The sequence below is a fragment of the Megalobrama amblycephala genome, linkage group LG20 (genome assembly GCF_018812025.1).
Source record: "Megalobrama amblycephala isolate DHTTF-2021 linkage group LG20, ASM1881202v1, whole genome shotgun sequence".
Lineage (NCBI taxonomy): Eukaryota > Metazoa > Chordata > Actinopteri > Cypriniformes > Xenocyprididae > Megalobrama > Megalobrama amblycephala.
The window spans coordinates 12,191,467-12,217,133 of record NC_063063.1 but is presented as its reverse complement, the minus strand read 5'-3'; the positions used below and the strand labels follow the sequence as shown (position 1 = coordinate 12,217,133).

The 25,667-nt window shown below is 37.1% G+C and overlaps 1 protein-coding gene across 5 annotated transcripts in view; it reads right to left on the bottom strand.

Moving 5' to 3' along the window:
- Nucleotides 1-25,667, bottom strand: part of snx29 (sorting nexin 29) — a 158,798-nt gene that overhangs the window by 97,287 nt on the left and 35,844 nt on the right. For all 5 annotated transcript variants that reach the window (XM_048170870.1, XM_048170873.1, XM_048170872.1 and 2 more), the window contains exon 15: nt 1,675-1,781. In XM_048170870.1, the coding sequence (XP_048026827.1) occupies nt 1,675-1,781 (107 nt within the window). The remainder of the gene's footprint in view (nt 1-1,674; nt 1,782-25,667) is intronic.

The window sequence follows — 25,667 nt, the reverse complement described above, 5'->3', positions numbered from 1 at the left end:
CTGAAAAGCACTGTTTATTTTATTTGAATATTTGCTTTATTGTACTTATTTGCTTGTAGTTTGATCGTTTGTTCTTATTTTCTTTTTTTTTTTATTTGACAGTAGTCTTATTTTTATGGTCACGGTTTCGGTACGGTAAAGGTGAAACCCATAAAGGTGCCCTAGAACTTTTTTTAAAAAGATGTAATATAAGTCTAAGGTGTCCCCTGAATGTGTCTGTGAAGTTTCAGCTCAAAATACCCCATAGATTTTTTTTAATTAATTTTTTTAACTGCCTATTTTGGGGCATCATTATAAATGAGCCGATACAGGGCTACTGGCCCTTTAATTCTCGTGCTCCACGCCCACGGAGCTCACGCTTGCCTTGAACAGTGCATAAACAAAGTTTACACAGCTAATATAATCCTCAAATGGATCTTTACAAAGTGTTCGTCATGCATGCGGCATGTATGCGTCAGATTATGTGAGTATTGTATACTGTTATATTGTTTACATTTGATTCTGAATGAATTTGAGGCTGTGCTCCGTGGCTAATGGCTAATGCTACACTGTTGGAGAGATTTATAAAGAATGAAGTTGTGTTTTATGCATTATACAGACTGCAAGTGTTTAAAAATGAAAATAGCGACGGCTCTTGTCTCCGTGAATACATTAAGAAACGATGGTAACTTTAACCACATTTAACAGTACATTAACAACATGCTAACGAAACATTTAGAAAGACAATTTACAAAGATCACTAAAAATATCATGATATCATGGATCATGTCAGTTATTATTGCTCCATCTGCCATTTTTGCTATTGTTCTTGCTTGCTTACCTAGTCTGTTGATTCACCTGTGCACATCCAGATGTTACTGCCTGCCCTTGTCTAATGCCTTTCATAATGTTGGGAACATGGGCTGGCATATGCAAATATTGGGGCGTACACCCCGACTGTTATGTAACAGTCGGTGTTATGTTGAGATTCGTCTGTTCTTCTGAGGTCTTTTAAACAAATGAGATTTATATAAAGGAGGAAACAATGGAGTTTGAGACTCACTGTATGTCATTTCCATGTACTGAACTCTTGTTATTTGACTATGCCAAGATAAATTAAATTTTTCATTCGAGGGCACCTTTAAAACCTGCCCAGATCGAATATAGTGTTACATATGCGTCTTATTCCTCAACTGTTTACGTTCACTTAAGACATAACCGACTGTTTACGAGGATACTCTCCAAGACGGGCATTTTGACATAATTTTCTGGGAATTTGTCCGTTCGAGTGGCAGAAGATGTGAAAAAGAACTAAATTCAATATTTGTGTGCTGTCTGAGAAGAGGCTTTCAGGGCATGCGCACACACAAAACTTCTCACACACAAAACTTCTCACACAGCGACGAGATGAATTGAGTTCGTGTCTTCTTAAGTGTGAATTTTTACACTGGCAAGGCTTAAAAACGTGCAAATAATAAACTTTCCTGACGATAACATATCGTGACAAGTCAATGAACTGTCCTGAGCATCGTTCATGTTAGCCCCGGGCCATTGTGCAGTCCTTTTTGTCGAGCCCTGATTAGTAAACCCATTTGCTGAAATTTGAAGTGGTAAGAGTGGGTTTACATTACCTGACATTGAGGTTACAGCAGAAAAAGGGCAAGTGTTGCATGCTAATGAAGCACCAGTACTCACCTCGATGAGTTTACGCTCATAGTTGGCAGCCAGTTCCTCTATATCAGCCACGGACCGGTTCTGGGGGGCTGGAGGGGGACCATCACAATTCCTTTGAATGGTCAATGCTGGGAATAAAATGTAACACACATTAGGAAGTGCAATCAAATGAAACAGTAAATTACAAAACAGTAATTAATAAATACATAAATACAGCCCAAACAATTAAAAGATGTAATTTTTCCCAGCCCCAGTCAAAGTCATTTAAATGATGACTTCCCAAAGAGTGTAAATGCTGTGACAATTTCAAAACAGCGTTTCAGTAATCGACTACCAGCACAACCAATAGCATGCGTTTGGGGAAGGACTAACTGTTTATTGAACAATGGAAAGACGAGGGGCAGAAGTTGCAGTATAAGATGTCTGGAAACAATTATTTTTGCAATCAGCAGTTTGGCGGCACTAGAGGTGGAGAAATTTCACACTTCAGCTCTATGGCAAGATAGAAAGATTCAGTAATTTCCTTTATATGATTACGTCTTGTAAAAGTTTGGGGAAAACAATAAAATCGGAGATGCTGGTTGTTCACACCAACAAACTTGGGTTCCTTCCAGTGCTGCGGAGCGGTAGCCTTTAAATCCAGTGTAATCTAGTTTCAGTGGAGTCGCCTGTGAAGGCTGAGATCCGTTGAGTTCATAAGCAGCAGAACAGAATCTTTCAACCAATTGAAAACTCAATTAAAATCTGCAACTTTTCACAACACAAATGTTGCTTGAGGCACCACAGGACAGCAGAGACGAGGAAAGCAATAAGAACAAAAACGCAACCCCGGACCTGGCCGAGTTTCAACAGAACAGCTGTTAGACTCTCTCATTTCTTAATTCTCAAAGGAGAAAGAAAATCCGGATATTTCCAGAGCAGAAACCAAATTAGATGCAAAAAGTTTTCTTTTGTGAAAAGCAAAAAGATGTTTGACCAATAGAAGATGTAAAAGTCACAAATTGACTGTCGCCGATGTTCTTAGTCGGGTCAAAAGCAATTTTGCATGCTAAAAGCCTAGTGTGACCGTATCTTAACACCAAACAGGCTGATAAAGGGTGGCTGGATCATCAGAATGGTGGAGATTCATTCTGACAAAGGCTCCAGAGGGTACGAATCTGCTGGGGGGTAAAAATTATAGAGATGAGGAGGTGGTGCTCAGCTGAAAAGTTTGTCATAAAGCTGTGAATAAGTCTATGGAGTACAAGTCAACAATCCTGAATATTATCAGCTCACTCGCACACAGCCGCCCGCCACTTCAGCACTGAGTCTTATCAGTGCTCTGCCAATAGTGTACGCATCCTACTAACTCACACACCACTATTGTCAGCAAGAGTGGACTGCACTGAAATTGCTGCCAATGTGCAGCTAAATCTTGATTTCAGTCCACCACAGTCATGTCTGAAACTATTAATAATAAATGCATTTATGTAGAATTGTTGTGTGTGAAGTTTATTACACCGTGGGAAACAGGCCTTTTATACACAAGAGTTAAAGCTGTGTCAGAGAATTAAAAATAAGAGATCAGCATCAATCTAAAAAGCTCTATGACCAAAGGCATATTAAAACGCGGATAAATCAACTCATCAATGTAGTGTAAGGCTCGTCACTTTCCATTGTCAATTGTGCTCATTCCTGTTGCTCGTCCTCAATCTGGCAACCCACATAAGGAAGAGGGGGGGGAAACCCACGCAGACAGAGGGAGAACATGAAAATTTCCCACAGAAAGGCCTCCTGGGTGAGCCAGGACTCAAACCAGGGACCTCCTTGCTGTGAGGCGACAGTGCTACCCACTGAGCCACTGTGCCACCCAAATATTTATTCTTTTTAAAAAGAAAATAATAGCTTTAATTTGAGATCACAATGGGATATTTTATTTGTTACCGCTATTTTGATTATCTTATTCTCAATTAACAATCTGACCACAAGGCAGCAAGCAATCTACTGTCAATTACAGTTGACATTAGATGATGCTTGTTAGTGAGACTATTTCATGTGTACGAATTCATTTAAAGGGGTGCTTTTTTGCCTTTTTCACTTTTTCAACTTTAGTTAGTGTGTAAAATATTGCTGTTTGAACATAAAAAAGATCTGCAAAGTTACCCAGCTCAAAATAACATAAAACTACAACAAACGGCTTGTTGTGACTACAACGCACTTCTTCTGGATCTTGTTTGAAGTCACAATGTCACTCATTCAAATAATCCCCACCCACAGAATAAGCACAAAAAAAAAGGGACGAGATCTGGTTGAGCTGCTCAATAACCTGCTTTAGTAGAATGTTGTTGCCATGTCTAAGAGAGGCTGTTAAACCCCTTTGTTTGGCCTTCCTACGGCAGACAAACTTAGAAAACAGTGCTTAAAATGTATTTTTAACACCGTTCCTGTGTGCTGCACATTTTACGGAGGACAGCTTTCAGAAACTAATGGCTCGTTTCTACGGAGCGGTACGGTTCAGTACAGTACGGTATGCATTTTTTGCCGTTTCCATTGTCAGAAGTTGTGAATGGTACCCTAATTCCGAACCGTACCACTTTTTTGGGACCCTTCCGTTGGGGTACCTATCACAATAGTACCAATACTACTGGTACCAAAAGGGTGGAGCTCACTACAAAATGTTGATTGGTTGACAGGGAATCGTCATTTGCGCGTGCTACAAGGGGAATGACAACACAATACCGTTGCAACATAATGTGTATTTTTCGGCTGTTTTTCCTTGTAGCCTTCGCTCAAACAAAGCTGCTGTATGTCCTTTATTGTTGTTTACTCTCATTTTCCTCTTCATGCGAGATTGACTTCGATCGCTACTTTCTGGCATAAACCTGAAAGACAGAGCAGTTCTCACTCTGTCGGGACAAATAGGTTGTTGATGAATGTGTCAGTGTGTTTTATTATTTGTTGTTGTGTTTTCTATTAATGGTTCCAATTATAAGTTTTATGTTGTTGTTACAATGTAATCAAAGGGAAAAAGCCATTTGCCTCCACTAGCCTGCTAGCTAACATTACCGTGTTGATGTAGTGTTTAGCTACAGGGCTCTCACTTTTGTAAGACTGTTCACCGATCCTTTGAAAATTACCACTCTGAAATGTCCTGTAAAATCCGTGCTTGCAAAGGTTCTCTTCTTGTTCGTAAACATTCTCAGGGTCTGAATCGGGCTCGAATTGGTATGTACAGCATTGTTAATATTTACACCTCAGCAGATGAAACACAGGGTTATGGTAAGGGGTATGACATTTCCTGAACACGCTCTAAGCGGTTTGCCAATAACAACAAACTGGGCCAGCTAACCAATCAGAGTACATTTCGTATTTCAGAAGGAGGGGCTTCATCGAAACTCAACAGACTGGGAAGAGAGGTGCAGCAATGTAATACATGTGAAAAATACTTTTTTGAACTTCATAAAAGGGCATAATAGAACATAACCCTTAAAAACGTAAAAACGTAACATTTCTAAAATGTAATAACTGCTGATGAGATCGCTGTATGTATGCAAGAGTATTCTATGTGAAAGCAAAATTGATATTTAATTATTATGCCAAACAGGAGGACATCTAATAGCGGTGGACCTCGTTTCTGTTGCCTTCTTATTGATTAGGGCATGTTGTGAAAATTGATTTATTTTGTGTATTAGAGAAGTTGTAATGCCCATAAAGGTATCAGATATGTCTTTTTTAATCCCAATTCTGTCCAAAAGTAACTTGTATCTCGAGAAGCAAAGAGAAAAAAAAATAAATCGGAGCATCTAAGCTACTACGTATGTGAGTGAATGAACGTGGCTTTGACAGACATATGCAAAATTAGTCTGTTTACGTGCTGAAGGAAAAAAGAAAGAAAAAAAACGAAGAGTTAATGAGAGTGTTGATCAAAGTAATCTCCATCCATTTTCCCATCATGCAGCAGTTGCTTCCTGCGAGACAGCTTGAGATAACAACAGCGTATCATTCCATCAGCAAGCGATCTCTACTTAGTACAGGACGCAGTCAATTTGACGCCCAGACGTGAAATTGCATACCAAACACTCATTGCACCTTGGAGAGGGCAAACGCAGAGGTTTTCAAGAGCATGTTTGCTTACAATCTTCTGAACCCCTCATTCTTCCATCATCATCTGACCTCAATCAGACTTGAGAAATTAGCCAACAACAGAATGTCTCAGAAGACAGAAAAAAAAAAAATGTCTCAAAATGTCTCAGAAGACAGAAAAATCACAGACGTTCTGCTTCTCTCTTTGATGTAGGGACCTCAATAATGGGCAAATTCATCCAGTGCACTTCATGTTTCAGTTAAAGGATTAGTTCAATTTCAAATAAAATTTTCCTGATAATTTACTCACCCCCATGTCATCCAAGATGTTCATGTCTTTCTTTCTTCAGTCAAAAAGAAATTAAGGTTTTTGATGAAAACATTCCAGGATTTTTCTCCTTATAGTGGACTTCAATGGCCTCCAAAACGGTTAAAGGTTAAAATTACAGTTTCAATGCAGCTTCAAAGAGCTTTAAACGATACCAGACAAGGAATAAGGGTCTTATCTAGCGAAACGATTGGACATTTTCAGAAAAAAATGTAAATGTATATACTTTATATAAACAAATGATTGCCTTGCACGTGCTTCCGCCAAAACCGCACGCCAGTTCATTTTTTTCCGTAAGTAGAATAAGGAAGGCGTAGGACATACAGCGTAAGCTTTTTGAAGAATACGAAAGTGCGGTTTTGGTGGAAAGTGAACTAATCCTTTAAGGTTCTGGGTTAATCTTTTTGTGCAATTTTGAAGTCATCATGGCTGTTACCATTTTTGAACCTTACTTCACTATTTTTATATCACAAAATACAAACATTGAGGCAATTTCTAAATATTAAATATAAAGGAAATTATCACTGGCTGCTTTTGTCCAGGATAAAAGAAAAAGCATGCATCTGCTGTTTGTTCATGAGTCCCTTGTTTGTCCTTCTGAACAAGAATATTTTGTGAAAGTTTTTCCTATTTTGTTTAAAGGTCATATTTTTTCATATAGTACTGCCCTTCGGAAGCTACAAAAGATACTTACATGTTTCCCAGAAGACAAATTTCCATTCCCGGATCTTAATGCATCATTTTTTCCTTCTGGAGCATCAGTGAATGTTTGAACCTTTTTTAATAGTTGTGTTTCAATTGTCCTCAGTGTGAAAAGATGGATCTCAAAATCATACAGTCACTGCTGGAAAGGGTTCAAAAATGCAAAAGATGCTGGAAAATCAAAGAATTTGCAGGACATGGAGGATTTTTTTGAAGAAGAGAGCTCAGTTTAACTGTTCAGGACAAACAAGGGACTCATGAACAACCATCACAAAACAAACAAACAGTCATGGATCATCCAGGTAACCACACACAGAATTAAGAATCAAGGGTATGTAAACTTTTGAACGGGGTCATTTTTATAAATTCAGCTTTTTTTTGTCTTGTGGACTTTATGTAAACATATGGTATGTGAAGTAGTTTATTCAGGACAGTACTAAATAAAAAATAACATGCAATTTTCATGATCCTTCTTATTTTGTTAAAATGATAAACACTTTTGCAGATTCTGCAAGGGGTATGTAAACTTTTGAGCTCAACTGTATTTTAAAATGTAATTTATTCATGTGATGGCAAAGCTGAATTTTCAGCAGCCATTACTTCCATCTTCAGTGATCCTTCAGAAATCATTCTAATATGCTGATTTGCTCCTGGAGAAAGATTTCTTATTTTTACTAATGTTCGTTTATGGAAACCATGATACAGCACATTTTTTCAGGAATCTTTGATAAATATAAAGTTCAAAAGAACAGCATTTATTTGAAACAGAAATCTTTTGTAACACTATAAATGTCTCTACTGTCACTTTTGATCCATTTAATGCTTTTTTGCTGAATAATAGTATGAATTTAAAAAAAAAAAAAAAAAATCTCACTGAATCTATACATTTATAATCTTTTGTGCATGTATTCATGGATATAAATCATTTATATCCAACATCAACAACTTGTAGAATTACATTTTAATTTAAGAATCTGAAAGATTACTGAGCAACATAGTAACGTTATGCCTTGCATTGGATCATAAGGAGATGGAAAGCAGCCAGTGTTTGATCAAGGAATCTCTTTTTTTAGCACTACGGTTAAAATAACCAGGCCTGATTTAGCTTATAATCTGCCAATGGCTTCCTTGTAAGAATCCACATGGTTTCTGGATCAGTAATAGAAAATATGCAAACAACCTTATTTCTGATTAAAAAAAAACAACAACAACCTGATGTATTTACAAATTGAGAAAGATTGATCATTTGCATAAACATGACCATTTATATATCTCTGAATAAGCATGTGTAATGGAGTAGATCAACAGAACAAATTTCAGTTTTGTTATTCTGAAGCATAGAGCCCTAGTAAAACTCTTCCAAAACATTAGGAAAAAGACTTGATAATATCACCCTTGATTTCCTACTTCACTTTAGATAAACTTGAACAGTTCTTTAGAATAAATTTAAGAGTATACTCATCTTGTGTGTTAGAAATAAAATTCCTCAATACTCACATTAAGATCAAAGCTATTAGCTTAAGAAACTTGACCTGATAACGTCATCTGCACTGAAAACATGGAACCAGCCTTGTGAAATTCTGAAAACATTATCGGCTAGAAGCCATAATGAGGATTCAAATCATCCTCCCCTACACTTCAACAGCCCTAATAATAACCTTGAACGACATTTTCATTGATGGCCAGTTATTAGAGTTGGCACAAACGCTGTATAGCCTTTAAAGAAGTCTCGAGGTAGACAGTGTGTCCCTAAACAGGTGCTTTTGGGTTATTTAGCTCATCCTATGTTGCTTAAATGAGAGGGGTGGTGGGGATGCTTGTTTTTATTAGCGGAAAGCTACTTTATCGGACACTCGACAATCTAGTTCCAGTCAGTATAATTGACTGCCATTTCTAAAAGTCAATCTAATTGCTTTTTTGTTATTATGTTAATAGTCCTGACAGCGGTAAAGGGAAATCCCCCTCCCCATGAGAGAGACCAGAGCCTACAGACGATTAATTTGCCTCTTCGCCATAATTAAATGCACTGCGGCTGATAAACTTGCAGATGACTAATGACAAATGTTAAAGTAGGTCAAATCAATTATTTCAACATCCAGCCACTAAAAAACAATGGAAAAAAAGCATCATTCACGCAGTCTCATGAGGCAACATAGGCAAGCTCTTCAATGTGGTGGGGGAGTCCTACATTGCGTCTGAATACTAATCATGGCATCGTGTCTGGACAGTTTTTTTTTTGTTCAAGTCTGTCAGCCCTGGAGGGACTGATGACAAAACGAGAAAGTAAGACGATGCTTGGAGTCATTCCCTTCATGGTTCAGTAGTAATACAGCAGGGATTTCCAAACTTTTTTGTCAGTCTTACCAATAAAGAATCAGATGTAAAATGATTACTTGGAAAATATTTACAGGACTCTTCCTGGTCGAACTGAGCAATCGATGGAGAAGGGACTTGGTTAGAGTGGTGACCAAGAAGCTGATGGTCACTGTGGTTGAGCTCCATGATCATACAATATATGGAGATGGGAGAAACTTACAGAAGGACAAACATCACTGCAACACTCCACTTATCTGAGTTTTTTATTTTTAATAAATCTGCAAAGTTGTCACAAATCTGTCGTTTGCTTTGTCATTATGGTGTATGGAGTGTAGATTGATGTGAAAAAAAAAATACATACAAATATGAATACTTTCGTAAGTCACTGGCTGCATCCGAAAACTGAAAAATGCTGTCTTCAGAGGATGCATTCCAAGGTAGGAACGCATCAAGGCACGTCCAAATACAAAGTTAGCTTCACTTCCTGTCTCATGAGATGCCTTCATCGGATTGATTTTTGAAGGCAGCATAGATGTATCCTTCACTGCCTTTGATATCCCGCAATCCTGTGCTTTCCACTCTTTGACAGTTGAGCTAAAAATTAAAGATGGCGTCTAAAACCTCTAAAAGTTGCGGTTGGTGGTCAGTTTGTGTGTTAATGTACATTTTTGACCACTGTTTTCCACTTTTGATGTCATTTCTAGTGAGAAATTACGACTGTAGTACTTAAATATTTGCTTAGTTATCACCAAAACTTATCTTTAAACTTTTATGCTGCCTCAAAAGTCTATCTAAAATCTTTCGTGAGGTGCCTTTGTGCACAAATGCTGAGTCATTGCCTGATAAGGCAGCGAGGCAACAAGTCAGCTGCCTACGTTTTCGGATGCAGCCACTATATACACTGTAAAAAATGAATGTGATTTTAACAGTAAAATATTGTAAAACACTACGGAAAAAAAAAAAAAAAAAATAGGTTAACAGTAAGTTCCCGTATTATATACAGGGAAAAACTGTAAAAGCTCTAACCAGACATTTATGCAATTTTCACAGTAAAATGCTGTAAATTTTACAATTATTATAAGTAAAAAAGACAAAATCAATGTATAATTTACAGTCAAAATCTGTAAACTGATGTTCCCACAATTCCCTGTGTGACACTCCACATTTGAAAGTATTTTGTTTAAATAATCATGTTTCTTAATAGTTTTTGTTATCAGTCATGTACATTAGGGTTTTATGTTACATCTTCTGTTGTTTAATGAATGTTTATTGCATTATTTAAGTGTTGTGGGTAACCATGATGGTGTTTTGCGTTTGCGTGAATGACTCTTTGCACCTTCTTTATATTAGTATATATACTTCAGCTTGTGGAAAAGCTGTTTGTGATGAACTCTGATTCTTCATGTGGCTTTCTCTTTTACCATCTGCATTATTATGAGGCTTGTCAGTATATGTTAAAGGTACAAAACATATTTTAGTAGTAATGTGCATTGTTAACTTTATTGGTTTACATTAAAATTTTCTTAAATTACAGATTTATACTGTAAAATTTACAGTTTGTTCTGTAAATGTTTACACAGTTTTTCTGTATTTTTTACAAAATTATTCTGGCAACCACAGCTGCCAAAATTATTTTGTAAAAACTACGGAATTTTTTTTTTACAGTGTACATTATATATGGACAAGTATTGGGGCACACCTCTTAATTATTGAATTTCAGGTGTTTCATTCAGACCCAATGCCACAGATGTGTAAAATCACTTGACCTAGTGATGCAGTCTGCATTTACAAACATTTGTGGGAAAAATGTGTTGTTCTGGTGAATTCATGAGTGGTACCGTAATAGGATGTCACCTTTGCAATAAGTCAGAAATTTCATCCCTGCAAGATAGTCCACGGTCAACTGTAAGTGGTTTTATTGGAAAGTGGAAGCATTTAGGAGCAACAGCAGCAACTTAGCCACAAAGCGGAAGACCACATAAAAAAAAAAAAATCAAGATATAAACTCCAACCATATTTCTTTTTTCCTCTCAATAACTACTTATTTATTGAAGAACATACAGAGAATATTGAATATTCTAAATCTAGAATCTTGAATATTCTCGAATCACAAAATGAATCATGATTAAGTTAAAATATATTAATATAATATTATACATATATTATTAACTTAAAACATATTGGCATTCCCAGTTTCTTTTAATAAAAAAGATGGAAAACGAGCAACGCTGTCAAAATTACAGCAGAAATACCAACTTTGCCAATATGGGGGAATGATGTATATTGTGTTGGAAAATGGGGGGCCTTCAAGTCACAAAGTTTGAGAACTGCTGCATTACACAAATAATTGAAGCTCTAAAAAAATAAAATGAAGAGAACTCATTTGATGAGTATATTAATGACTTCCTTTAATCATTCAGTGATGGCAAGTTAAAGGCGAGGGGGTGTACAATAAGTGCTGATATCCCCATCTGTTTATAAAAAGACAGGAGGTTGGGTGTTTGCAGCGTGGCCGCCTGCAAAAGTCCTCTCCTGCCCCCTGCTACTATTCTTTTCAAATAGCTGATAAGAGAGAGCCTTTCATTTCATATCAAATAAGATGTGCTCTGTTCCTGATAGAGAGAGAATTAAAAACCAAGCGGCGGGAGGGCAAAAAAGAAGACTCGCCGTCTCTGCATGCTATTAGCAAGTGTAATTTAGACATTTCCTATTTTGAGGTTTGGGATAGAGTGCAGAGGGGCCCAGTGCTAGTCTGATGCTATCACGCTCTATTATGAGAGCTAGCTGTCTGACACCGGGTACGATAGTCTCCTCACACTCCCAGCATTCATCAGCAGGGACAGAAAGTACGTTCCTCTGAAGGGAACCGAAATGAATCCTGCTGGAGAGGCCATCAGTGCACCACCTCTGACCAACAGTAATATCCGATGAACAGAGGACAGCTACACCTCAGCCCCCAGAGGACTCAGAGGCGGCTAGCTACTGGTTATGAGATACAAACTAATCATAACTCGCATATATCCAGTTCAGCTGTGCACATTAGACACAGCGCCATCTAGAGGAATTTACAACGTGAGCTAATCCATCACTGCTCAGATTAAACAAATCAGGGCAGTTTATCAAAGAGAGTGGGGTAAGCTGTGTCAGCCCATTAAACTAAAATAATAAAAATAATAAAAAATTAAATAAATACATACATACATACATACACTGGTGTTCAAAAGTTTGTGGACTCTTATGCTCACCAAGCCTGCATTTATTTGATCAAAAATACAGTAAAAACAGTTATATTGTGAAATAGTATTACAATTTATAATAATTATTTAATATTTGAATACATTTTATGTAATGCATTCCTTAAAGGGTTAGCTCACCCAAAAATTAAATTTCTGTCATTAATTACTCAGTCTCATGTCGTTCCAAACCCGTAAGACCTTCACTCATCTTCGGAACACAAATTAAGATATTTTTGATGAAATCCGAGAGCTTTTTTTATCCCCCATAGAAAGCAACGTAATTACTACATTTAAGGTCCAGAAAAGTAGCATAGGAGACTGACAGGGGAGATTGTTTGAATAAAGTCGTTATTTTTGTTTTGTTTTTTCACACAAGGAGTATTCTCGTCAATTCATGACATTAAGGTTGAACCACTGTAGTCACGTTGACTATTTTAACCATGTTTTCAACTAACTTTCTGGATGTCAAAAGGTGCAATGACGTTGCTGCCTATGTGTGGATCAGATACCCTCGGATTTCATCAAAAACATCTTAATTAGTGTTCTTACAGGTGTGGAATGACATGAGGGTGAGTACTTTATGACAGAAATTTCATTTTTGGGTGAAATGACCCTTTAAGCTGAAATTTTCAGCACCCTTTACTTCATCTGTGTCACATGACTTCAGTTTCAGTATCATTCTAATATGCTGATTTGGTGCTCAAGAAACATTTTTTCATGTTTATCATGTTTTATCTGCTTACCCCCAGCGCATCCAAGATGTAGGTGACTTTGTTTCTTCAGTAGATCGGACAGCGGCAGTGATGTCTCGCGCATATACTTCAATGAGAGCGAGACATCACTGCCGCTGTCAGAGCGCGATCAGACCTCACTAAGCGAATACTGAAAGCGGTTGGACATAGTGGTGTATTAGAGTTAAAAAATGATATAAATACTGTTCGGTTTATCACACAAACCGATCGTTTCGTGTCTTAGGACATCAATGTGTCATCACGAGCCGCAGGGTTTAATTTGGACTTGTCTATGCAAGTTTTATTTACTCTTATAGTAGAAGTTCCCATCCACTCGCATTATTTGACTGACAGACGGCAACGGTTGGAGTTAAAAATCATCATTTGTGTTCTACTGAAGAAACAAAGTCACCTACATCTTGGATGCGCTGGGGGTAAGCAGATAAACATCAAATTTTCATTTTTGGGTGAACTATCCCTGTAATACTATAGATGTATTGATGTTGTCGTTGTTGTGTCGCTTTTTGGGGAAACAGTTTTTTCCAGGATTCTTTGATAAATAGAGAGTTCAAAAGAACAGCATTTATTTGAAATATAAATATCTTTACTTTGCTTTTTGATCTATTCAATGCATCCTAACATTGCTAAATAAAAAAAAATGAAAACAAACAAACATAAATAACTTACTGACCCTGAATGTGGTAGTATAAAGTATTTCAAATGGATAACAAAATATATAATACATGAATTCTGGCAAGAACAACAACAAACAAACAATACCCCTGAATTATTAAATAAAACATTGTTCTCCAGAATGGTACCTTGTTGGGCAAAATGTGCCAAAAGCTGTGCCAGTGGCTCAACTAACAGTGAGAGTGAGCTTTGCCTCCAAATGCAAGTACCACCATTACATTTTGAAGTGGGGGAAACATTTCTTCAAAGAATCAGAGGGAGCTCTGACAAAAATAAGCCCATTGTTCCAAGAAAATAAATCAAGGAATTTTTTTCCCCCTTCCAAAAAAGTTATATACTGAAGAAGCTCCTTCAACCTCAAAGTTTGGGGAACTACGAGGAGGAAGCAGCAACATTTGATATTTCCCTGCAGCATTGACGGTTGGTAGTATATGTGGAATAATAATGTGCTTGTTCATCCAGTCCACTTTTTTACTTTTTTTTTTAACACAAATGTAAAATTATGTGTCTATGAAAAAAAAAAAGAAAGAAAAACCAAAATGTTAAAAATTTCTTAACAGATATTTTAAGAAAATGCAAATATGCAGCAAAGTAAAAGACTCTATAATGGCATTATTAATGCATTATTGAAAAGATTATTGCATAAATAACTCATTATGTTTTTAATTTTTATATGAAATATAAATCATTCACATATTCCATAATGGCTCAATATGACACAGCTTAGACAGGGCAAGTTGTGTCACTGGACCACTATTTTAAAGTCATATTTCTATGGTCTTGCATTATAGATGCTAATAAATTTCATCAGACAGTTTTATCTCTATCCCCCGTTTCCCTTAATGATAGTACTAGAGTACTTTTTAAATAAATACCGCACTCTCCCCTGTTTAGTGAGCAATCTCATAAACATAGTAATAAAATACCATTAAAAGAAGTGCTGTAATTACTGAATGGCTGGTGTCTCCCCTGGAGCAAATGACAGTCAGCGTGTAAATTACAGTGACCAACCAATCAAGGACAGAATTTACAAGAAGTATTTCTCCTTTCCAACAGCCATCATATACAATGCTGTGGGCATTCTCATCTTGAGCAACCTGAACTACCTGAACCTGAACATACCAGCATATTAAAAACGACACCTTCACTAACCGAATCTGGTCTCAAATACTCGCTGCAAAATCATCCACCTCACGTCTAATTTCCAAGCAACTTGCAATTTAAATTTCACAATCATGTTCAATCAAAGGTGTCATGTAGTTATTATTTTCCCCAGCCTTAGTTAGAATATTAATGTAACTAATAAAAACAAAACATGTCAAATTAAAATTCCCTTGTCTTGTCAGCGAATTATTTTCCTATTGTTGAAAAATAATGAAGGAATGAGTCAGAGAACACTATCCACTATCCATTAAAAACATTTCCTGACAGCAGATGGCAGAGTGAGTTTCCATCTTTAAATCATTACCAATATAGGACCGCAAGGTTACCGCAAAGAAACCCCTGTGAAAGATGCTATTCTGTGCAATTTCACTGAGAATCACTCTCTCCCTGTGGGCAGATTAGAGTCCATCCACACTAGGATGAGCAGGAAATGCATAGCTGCTCATTTCTCAGAGCATCTTTATGTAATAAATATCCATATGCTGAGGCCCTCAGCACTGAACTGGCTAAGAGAAAATGTATGGCTGTAAATGTATAGATGTTATGACTTCATATATCATGTGCACATTTTTGATGTCACTGCAGATTAATGTCTACAACACAAAACAATTAAAGGGATAGTTCACCTGAAAATTAAAATTCTGTCATTATTTATTTCATTACTACAATTTTGTATGCCGTATTAAAAAAAGTCACGATTGTAACTGATTCTGAAAGCCGATTATTTAGAACGATATCTGCCGATACCAAAACCGATATTTGATTTTCTTAAGGAAATAAATCTCTCCCAACTAATGCTGTAAACTATACAGGGAACCCTCGCATTTTATACATTACTATAACATTAGATGTTGAAATTAACAACAGAGCCCAAACTGTTATATTCAGCTGCTATTTATTTTTAGATATAATAAGTGTAAACTCAGTTGCACATAAACACATGTCTTTGTGACAAATTTATTCAAACATACATATATAATTAACAGTAAATAAGTTCCTCTCTAAGTGTTTTTATAGCTAACTAACAAACTGTGAACATTGGATAAGTTCCCTGAACGTTAAAGGATTAGTTCACTTTCAAATAAACTTTTCCTGATAATTTACTCCATGTCATCCAAGATATTCATGTTTTTCTTTCTTCAGTCGAAAAGAAATTAAGGTTTTTGATGAAAACATTCCAGGATTATTCTCCTTATAGTGGACTTCAATGGCCTCCAGACGGTTGAAGGTCAAAATTACAGTTTCAGTGCAGCTTCAAACGATGACGAGGTATCGCCTTCCCTATTGTACTTACGGAAAAAAACGGAACTGGCGCCGCGTTCGTTCCGTAAGTTGAACAGGGAAGGCGTAGGACATACAGCGTAAGCTTTTTGAAGAATACGGAAAGCGGAAGCATGTGCAAGGCGATCATTTGTGTTTATAAAGCATATAAAGTAGGGGTGGCACGAGATGCCACCGCTTTGTTTACATTACGCTTCCACTGTCGTTTTGCTTTGTATTTAAATAAAAAAACATTTAATTCAGTTGGATAACGGTCGCCGCTCCATATTTACAGAGTTACGCGCAATCGTGAAAGTGAAAGTAAACGCGAGGGCGCATTCAAACGCGATTTCAATACCCCGCATTTTGAAAGCGGCTCCCTGATGAATACAGATATCTCTCAATATGAAAGCTATTTTAGGCTGGGCAGTGTAGTTGTAACCATCTCTTAGCTCTGTATCAAAGAAAAATTTGGTCTCTCGTCTCGTGAGATACCCGTCTCGTCACACCCTAATATACAGTTGTATGTTTTTTTAAAATGACCGATCGTTTCGCTAGATAAGACCCTTATTCCTCGTCTGGTATCGTTTAAAGCCCTTTGAAGCTGCACTGAAACTGTAATTTTGACCTTCAACCGTCTGGAGGCCATTGAAGTCCATTATAAGGAAAAAATCCTGGAATGTTTTCATCAAAAACCTTAATTTCTTTTCGACTGAAGAAAGAAAGACGTGAACATCTTGGATGACATGGGGGTGAGTAAATTATCAGGAAAAGTTTATTTGAAAGTGAACTAATCCTTTAAGTGACATTGTTCACAAGCCATTTTTTCCACATTTTTCCATGGCTGAGACACTGATTGAGCGATTACATGAGACATGATCAATTTCAGTAAGTTGTACTGTATCTTTCCAAATATCTTTTGATGTACATGCATGTTTTTCGTGTTATCACTTGTATTAAAAAGGACTCTCACTCCACACTGCTGCTCACATCACATTTATTGTTTGAATTATGTGATAAAATGGATAGAATTTGAAAGCTGATTTAAATATAAATATACATCAATAATAGGGGTGTGACTATTATTTTAAAATGTGATGAGATTTCTCGTCAAGGTGAAAAGCAGTCTCGTGATATTGCCATGACGGTGAAATTAGGATAGAATATGCCACCGCTACATTTACATTATGCCTTCACTGTCGTTTTGCTTTTCATAAAAATAAAACCCATCTAATTCAGTTGGATAACAGGCACTTCAATTCCATCCAGCTCATCCAACACAGGCAACAGAGCCGTACGTAGTGCAGCAGGAATCAGAGTTCACCCATCACGTGCTGAGAGATGACTGACAAGACCATGGCAGAGGATTCATTGCACAACAGAGCCTAAGCGTCTGATAAATGTCTTATCTTATAGAATTCATGCTCAGCACTGCCGCTCCCTATTCATAAGTACATGCAAAAGTAAAACACGAGCGCGCATTCAAAAGTGATTTCAATACCCCACATTTTGAAAACGGCTCCCTGATGCATGCAGATATCTCCCAATATGAAAGCTATCTTAGGATGGGCAGTGTAGTTGTAACCATCTCTTAGCTCTGTATCATGCTTGAAGAAAAAAATGGTCTCTGTTTGCACTTTGAATATTGAGTACTTTGATTATGGTTGCACTTATTGTTTGCACTTAATACAACTAAGACAAAACTGTAATTTTTATTTTTACTCTTTTTATTTCTATGATCAATTTGTGGAATGGAGTTTAGTTTGGAGGTCTAAAGTTGTAGAAGCTCATACATAATTCATGTACAGTTCTAATGTCTGAAGAGACTCATATGAGATCATGCAGGAGAGAAGCCAGTCAGCTGACTAATTCATACTCAGAAAGTAGAACTGAAATGAAATTCATTACAAAATGATTAGTTAAAACATTTCAACTTTTTCTAGTCATGCATTGAGGATTTCTTAAAAATACTGTGTAAAAATCTTGTCTCATCTCGTTCTCGTGAGCTAACCATCTAGTCACACACCTAATAAATAATAAATAAATAAGTATTGAGTTTCCACGAACATAAGGCCTCATCATGAAGCAAGTTGAAAAATCAAACAAATATAAAAATCCTCACAAAACAAAAATGAAGAATCATCAGACTTTGCTGATGAAGGACATCAGACTTTGCTAAGAAGCTGTTCAAGGCTAAGGAAGGACATTCTCTTGCAGGAAATTGAGGCAATCTCCTCCCCTGGCATTCATGCAAATACACAAATAAGCTTTAACATGCATATCCGATTTAATCAGCCAGGCACCTAATTACTGTTCAGATTAAACTGCCATTAGATATTAAGTCACCAGTGGCAAAGTGTTAATAAGATTGAGCATTGTGATGCAAACTTTAGATCGCTGTTCCCTTGCAGTCATATGGCACGTATTTCTGATAAACCTGTCTAACATGAGCCCGGTGTGATTAGTCATCTAAAATTCTCCTCAGCACAACGTGATGAGTCTGAACCAAACTGACCTCAAGCATTTCAATACACAAGCTGTCCTACATGTTCATCTGATTTGGCAGCCCATGAATATTTTCCCTTGAAAACTCATTATAGTTCAAAAATTAGCACACGGAGAAGAGTACAAACCAGAAATAATACAGTCATATTTGAAAAGCCTGTAGGTCTAATGATGCTGGAACAATTCCTTTTCTCTATAATAGTGATGGCAGCTGCTGTTTGAGACGTTTATGAGACGAGCTCAGCTGGAGCAAACAGATGGTCCAATAGTTCCTGGTTTTGGCTAAATTTATATCAGATGTCACATTGATGAACTCAGAGATGCAAGGAATAATGTAAATCAGCTCAAACAGTTTGCTGGATGAAAGAAGGGAGAAAAACACTTTACCTTCTCGCATCTATTGTGGTACTCTGCATAAAAGATTAACACTTCTCAGCAGAAAGCAAGCACTAAAATCCTGAAATGCTTAGAGATCATGGGGTCAGCTGCATCAAAATGTGCATGAAAAAACCATGTCAAAATGTCTGTTTGCATAATTAATGCACAGACACCATTATGCAACCTAAAATATGAGGGTAAGGGTAATACTTCGCGTTATGGACAAGGCCAAAGGGAAATCATTCTTAAAAGGGGTACTACTTCACCGCTGGCAAAATGGACTTACAATAAAACTTTGCAGTCGAAAGGAGGGGAAAAAAAATGAAATCAGTGCTGCCTGACTAGAGAAAACAAAGAAAAGGCTGTCATCTTCCCTTTTGCCAAAACTTCAACACCCATAATGCACTGAGCATGTTGCCATGCAAGGCCGCTCCCATCAGTCTGCTATGGACATGCTTTACCAGAGTCAAATATCACTTGCTTTAGTAGAAAATACTTCTTAGCAAACTTTTAGTTATAATGGTGTCAACTTGTATTCTTCCCAGGTGCAAGATTTCAAAAAGTAAACGTTTAGCACGAGTGAGTTACTTTCGGTTTCCAGTGAAGGATCCAGCGCATTTGGCTGCAAAGAATTGTAAAAAGAACACTGCAACGGACAATCTGAAAAACCTCTATGTTTGTAGTCAACATTGCAAACAGGATGACTATGAACACAGTGTTTTATGCCTTTTTACCATTATTATGTTTAAAGAGTATACAAAGTAGGATACAATTTTCAGTGATAAACCGAATAACTGTTCTGTTAATAACCCTCTGTTGATCGGACTGTCTGTGGGGATACAAAAATGTGGAAGTATAATCTGTAGTTACACGAAAGCCCTGGAGCTGTCAAAAGTCCAGAATTTTGCTGACAATTAAAGTGAATTTGTAAATGAGTAAATGTTGTTCATTAGCATACCATCACTGTAACAATACAAAGCGGGTTGAAAATCAGTGAAGTCACTTTAAATGAGAGTTTTCACTGAAACACTGCAAATTATCTTAAAAAAAGCACACAGGACCAAATAAAATCTTGAAAGGTTAACCTAAGCATTGTCATAACTAAACCCTAGACAAAATGGTCTCATTATAGATCACAAGAACACAAAAATGTTACAAAATTTTAGCCTAATCAGTCATTACAAATCACTAAATTTGGATTTCTCTTACCCCAGAAGGACATTAAAGATAACATTAAGTTGAACAAAAGTGTAAAAACAGTTTTTTAGTTTCAAACATTATTAATTTGCATAATTGACCCTTCGCAAAGACCCGCCCCCCTTAGTTTCTGTTGCTTTGTCTGACAAGCCATGGCGCTGTCATGCTACACAAAGTAAAAAATACACTGCGGAGCAAAGAGGACACTGACGACATGTTGACAGACAAGACAGAGCAGGTTTTTTATGATATTAAACAAAGTCCCATCTTTCAAGCTGTGTAATTTTTTAAGAACTTCGAACAATAAAAACGGTTTTGTAGCTCTTTAATGTGTCGTGACAATACCGCTGTAGTGCCTCAGCTCAAGCGGCTCGTGAACCGATCATCTCTTCCTACTAGTTAATTTATAGCATCAAATAAACATGAATGAACATGAGAAGGAATGTTTTTTCAAACGCGGAAAGACATCAGTACACACCATTTTTCAAGTTCAACTCCACCAAGGTTAATCTTCTAACTCCTGACTGCTTTGTCGGACAAAATGGCAGATTCGGCGTTATGACTGGTTAGATCGCTTGTCAATCAAACTCCCGGCAAAGGGTTAATTTATAAGTGTGGCAAACAAGTAGTTACAAAATATTACAACAAATAAAAGTGCACCAATTCTAAAAGTGCACCAAAGGCATAGACCTGCAAAAGAAGGCCTGCATATAATCAGAATTGAGCACATGTACTTTCTGTCTGTGGCTTTACTGTGCACAATTCATCAGTGCATGGTATTCCAAAGAATTTCTAAATAAAGTCCTCATAATCTTTATTCAAAATGTAATTCTTTTTTTGAAACTCTTTCTCCGTTATTACAATTCCTGATGGATAAAAATCACCCTACTTTTTCTTTTATTGAATATCTTGTTTTTCTCTGAAAAACAGATTGCAAACAATTCACATTGACTTTAACATTAATTTAAAATTAAAGCTATGGTGACCCACAAATTGTTTAATTCTGTCTGCAGTTTGACACAGCTATAATGCAACACAACAGTCATGCTTATTAGTTTACAATTAGTTACGCAAAAGAAGACAACAAACACAAAAGTTCTGGCTCCCAAACGCTTATCAAGTGCAAAAACTTGCCGGCAGCCATCACCTCTTCAGTCTGGCTGCTAGGTTAACAAGAAACGGTTCAATTAACCACGATAACCATCATGCATGTTGAAGAGCTTAAGTCGCCACGCTGAGAAACGCATTAGCATGGGCCAGGTACAAGCAGCGCCTGCTTTTACTCTTCATCTCCTCGTGCTTTTTTGAAGCATGGCCTGGGGACAGGCAGAACGGCCAGCCCTGCTTTGATAAGAGCAGAAGCGCCAAGCTGCTTCTCTGATGAGCGCAGGTCTGTTTGAGCGCAGAGCTTTCCTGGAGGGCCTCAGCATGGTATAGGCCTCTGAAGTCCAGCTTCATCTGAATAATGTCAGATAAGCAGCTGCTACTCACCAGAACGCAACTGTTGCATTGGTTCCTTGTGCTGCCTACAATCTGTTGCCCTCTACTTCACCCTGACTGTATAGATGTCATTGTGCAAGACGAACACAAAGTCAGTGATGCTACAGGGAGAAAACAGCCAAGGCATAAACACAACAAGTTTAAGGGCTTGTTCGTGCTGGTATAGAGAGGATAAGAACATGCCGGGGGCAAGACTCCAACCCACACAAACAATGCAAAGAAACATTTGAAACAGTATATTACCAATATTTTGTACATTTCACCTTACCTACAGTTTACTTTGTGTGTGATGTGCAGCATAAAATCAAAGTAATAATGATTGTTGCATGACATGAGTTCAGCTCTGTCTCATTATTCAAAATTGTGTGTGACCATTTCAGAAAAGCAAGTTAATTGCTGTTATATTCTTGAACAATTATGATACATAATGATTATGTCTTGAAATAGATGGATGTATATCTAGGTATTTATGTCTTGAAATATATGCGCTGATATTAAAATTGTGGCAAATACTAATAAAAAAAATACCAGTAAGCAAATACCAATAATTTTTTCCTGTTTTGTGAATAACCGATGGCCGATATTTAAACGCATATAAAACGCATAGCAATAAGATATTTTAAAATGTATTTGAAAGAAGTCTTTTATGCTCACCAAGGCTGCATATTTGTTCTGTAAAAACAGTAATATTATGAAATATTATTACAACTTAAAATAACTGTTTTCATATATTTTAAAATGTATTTTATCTGATGGCAAAGCTGAATTTTCAGCAGCCATTAACTCAAGTGTTCTGTGTCATATGATCCTTCAGAAATCATTTTAATATGCTGATCTGATGCTGAAAACATATTTATTATTATAATCAATGTTGAAGACAGTTATGCTGGGAACTGTGATACATTCTTTTTCAGAATTCTCTGATGAATATAAAGTTCACATGAGCTCTATTTATTTGAAATAAATAAATGTTTCGTAACATAATACAGTAAATACGTTGAGTGTCACTTTTGATCAATTTAATGCATTCTTGATACCTTACCTTACCTATTAAGGATACCTTAATTTCTTTAACAAAAAAAAAAAAAAAAAAAAAATCATACAGACCCAAGCAGTACAGGGCTCCCGACTAAGATTTGAGAGCAGTTGCTCCTGTGTCACTAAGTTTTACAGATGGTAGCTCCAGCACCTGATTTGGTAGTGGTATTTTTAATCATAAAAGGTAATTTAATCAAAAAAATTACTATTATTTTGCATTAATAAGTGTAGTTACTAATAATATTTCATATTTATTTCTCAGAGTTGAGATGCAGATGAAATGAACTTTTATTAACAACAGTAACATGCAAAAACCTCATATTTATAGGGAAAATGTAAATATTCTACTCTTATTAAGTGTACCTTTGTTCTTCTATAGTATCATACTGAACAGACCGACAGCTTCAGTGATTATACAAGGAGTGCTCTTTACTTGCTTTTTGTGCAATTTAGTTACAATTTAAAGAAAAGTTTTTGTTTTTCAGAAAAGTTTTTGTCTTTTCATACTTCAGTACAAAAAGTGCCACACTCTGAAAAAAAATAGTTTTCTTGATGATTTGATACTTCACAATAGTGATTTCATAATGTTTAAATATAAATTCAACAGCAAAACATGAAAAAAATATATATATATATATTAGGCATTTGAAATGGCTAATAAGCAAATAAGTGCTCCTCTGCTGCCACCTACTGGTTATAGTGGTAATTTCAAGTCTTTTTTTTTTTAAACAAAAGTGTTTGTTTGCCACCAAGTGTTATGCTGTGTTCACACCAGACGCGACTTGCGCAAATAAATTGCGCTAGTCACGCGTAGTTGGACGCTTGAACATTTTGAGTTTACTCGCTTCATTCGCACGTGACATTCGCTACATTCGCTTCATTCGCGCGTGAAAATCCCTTCACAACAGACGCGAATTCGCGTCATGAGAGGGGCTCTCCCGCTCCTTTATGTGTCCCAGACTCTCCCACTGCTTTCTGCACACTTCCTCTGAATAAACACAACTTGTCAGCGGGGAAATAATTGTAAATTACAGCGAATAAGCTCAATTGGTCGTCTTTAGTTGGCTTGTAGTCTTTATATATATATATATATATATATAGCTCAAATTGAGTAAAGACAGTTTTTTACAACTTGTCAGATTGTCCGACCTCCTCACTCACTTTCTTTCTTTCAAACACGATCCTTTTTATTTCTGTTTCTATAAATGTATGAAGATGTACAGCGACGATGATTTTGTCCTCCATTGTTGTTTCGAATTTCTGCCTCAGCACGCTACGTCACGTCACTACTAGAGCAAGCTCCTGATTGGTTAACGCGGAGCGGAAATTCGCCAAAGTTCAGATTTTTCAACTTGCCCGAATCGCTCAATTCGCGCTGCGTCATTCGCGCCGCTTCATTCGCACCGCTTCATTCGCGCGAATCGCGCCGCAGGATGTCAATTCGCGTCTTTGCATTGACTTAACATGTAAATCACTCGCGCTTACCGCTTCATTCGCGTCCGGTGTGAACGCACCATTAGTTTTACTACATTTGAAACTTTTAGTTTTACAAAAGGGGACAATCTTTGAAGGATGAACCAATAATGTTTTTGGACATCAAATTAAATATAACATTTAAATTTGATCAGCTTTGAAGTGCTGGATAAAACAGTGTGAAGCACTTGTTGAAAGTCCTTGAAAAGTGCTTGAATTTCACTTTAACAAATGGTTATTCAAACCCTGAAAAGAATAATAAAAACATTTGACTATTTCTGTCACAATACCATGGTTAGATTTAGCATTACTACATTAAACGCATGGTGAATGTTGGTGATTTGTGGACTGAAAAGCCTTCTATTATTTGTATGGCACAATGTTTCTCCATGTCAGCACTGTTTGATCTGACATTTGGAAGCCCGTTACAAAAAAAAAAAAAAAAACTCCACAAAAAAAAAAAAAAGTTTATAACAGAGAATTCTGTGCTGAATTTAAATTGTAACAATGTAATTAATTCTACGGTCCTTGCTGCGCAGCTCAAATGAGTAGCACAGTTTTGTTCTGCTTTTGTTTAGTTTGCCGTTTGATATTTCTAATATGCAACAGAAATGGCCGCTCTTGGTGGAGCTGCTGAACGTGGTGGTGACACCAGTACCTCTAACAAAATTTTTTTACACCGGCAGGAAATAAGGTCACAAAATGCGCCCATTTGGTCACAGTCCGAAGCCCTGTAGTATGCCCTTGTAATAGATACGTGTATCAATTTGGTATAAATCCACAGTTACCAAAGCAGGCAACACAGAAATTTTAGTGTCAAACAAAACCTGCTGCACAACCACTGTACCATAGCTCAGAGCCTCAGACAAAAGAGTTTCCGATGTCTTTATTTACCTAACTAGCTTTGTGCTTTTTATTCAAGATTGAGTCTCATTGAGATAACGGCTTGAGTAATGATGGGCAAATGTAGTCCACCCTCTGCCCTTTTTACTCGCCTGTCTGTTTCTCTCTCTCGGGTAGCACGGCAGGACCTGAATCACAAATTAATGTCGGCGTCACACTCTGACTGTCAGAGGAGATCTTGAGGTCCACCATAGCCAAGAACCAGAGCGCCCGCTCTGTCGCCGGAGGGGAGCAACTGTGGAGTGTCGGAGGATGGCTTGACAGTAAATGAAAAATAACCACAGGCAATAGAAGCCATCGCTGTCCAGGTGCTCCCACCGAGGTATCTGGTGTACACCTGCTCAGCCTCTCTATCTTTAGGCACGACGGCAGTGCAATAATGGACACGGCTTGAGCCGAGAGTTATGAGGTCCCTGTTTAACCTGCGGGCGATGATTAAAATGTTCATTAACACCGTTCATTAACAGGTGATCAGGTACGTCATCCCCCTTGCCGAAGACCACCTGGCCCCACCCACGCGGCCGCTCG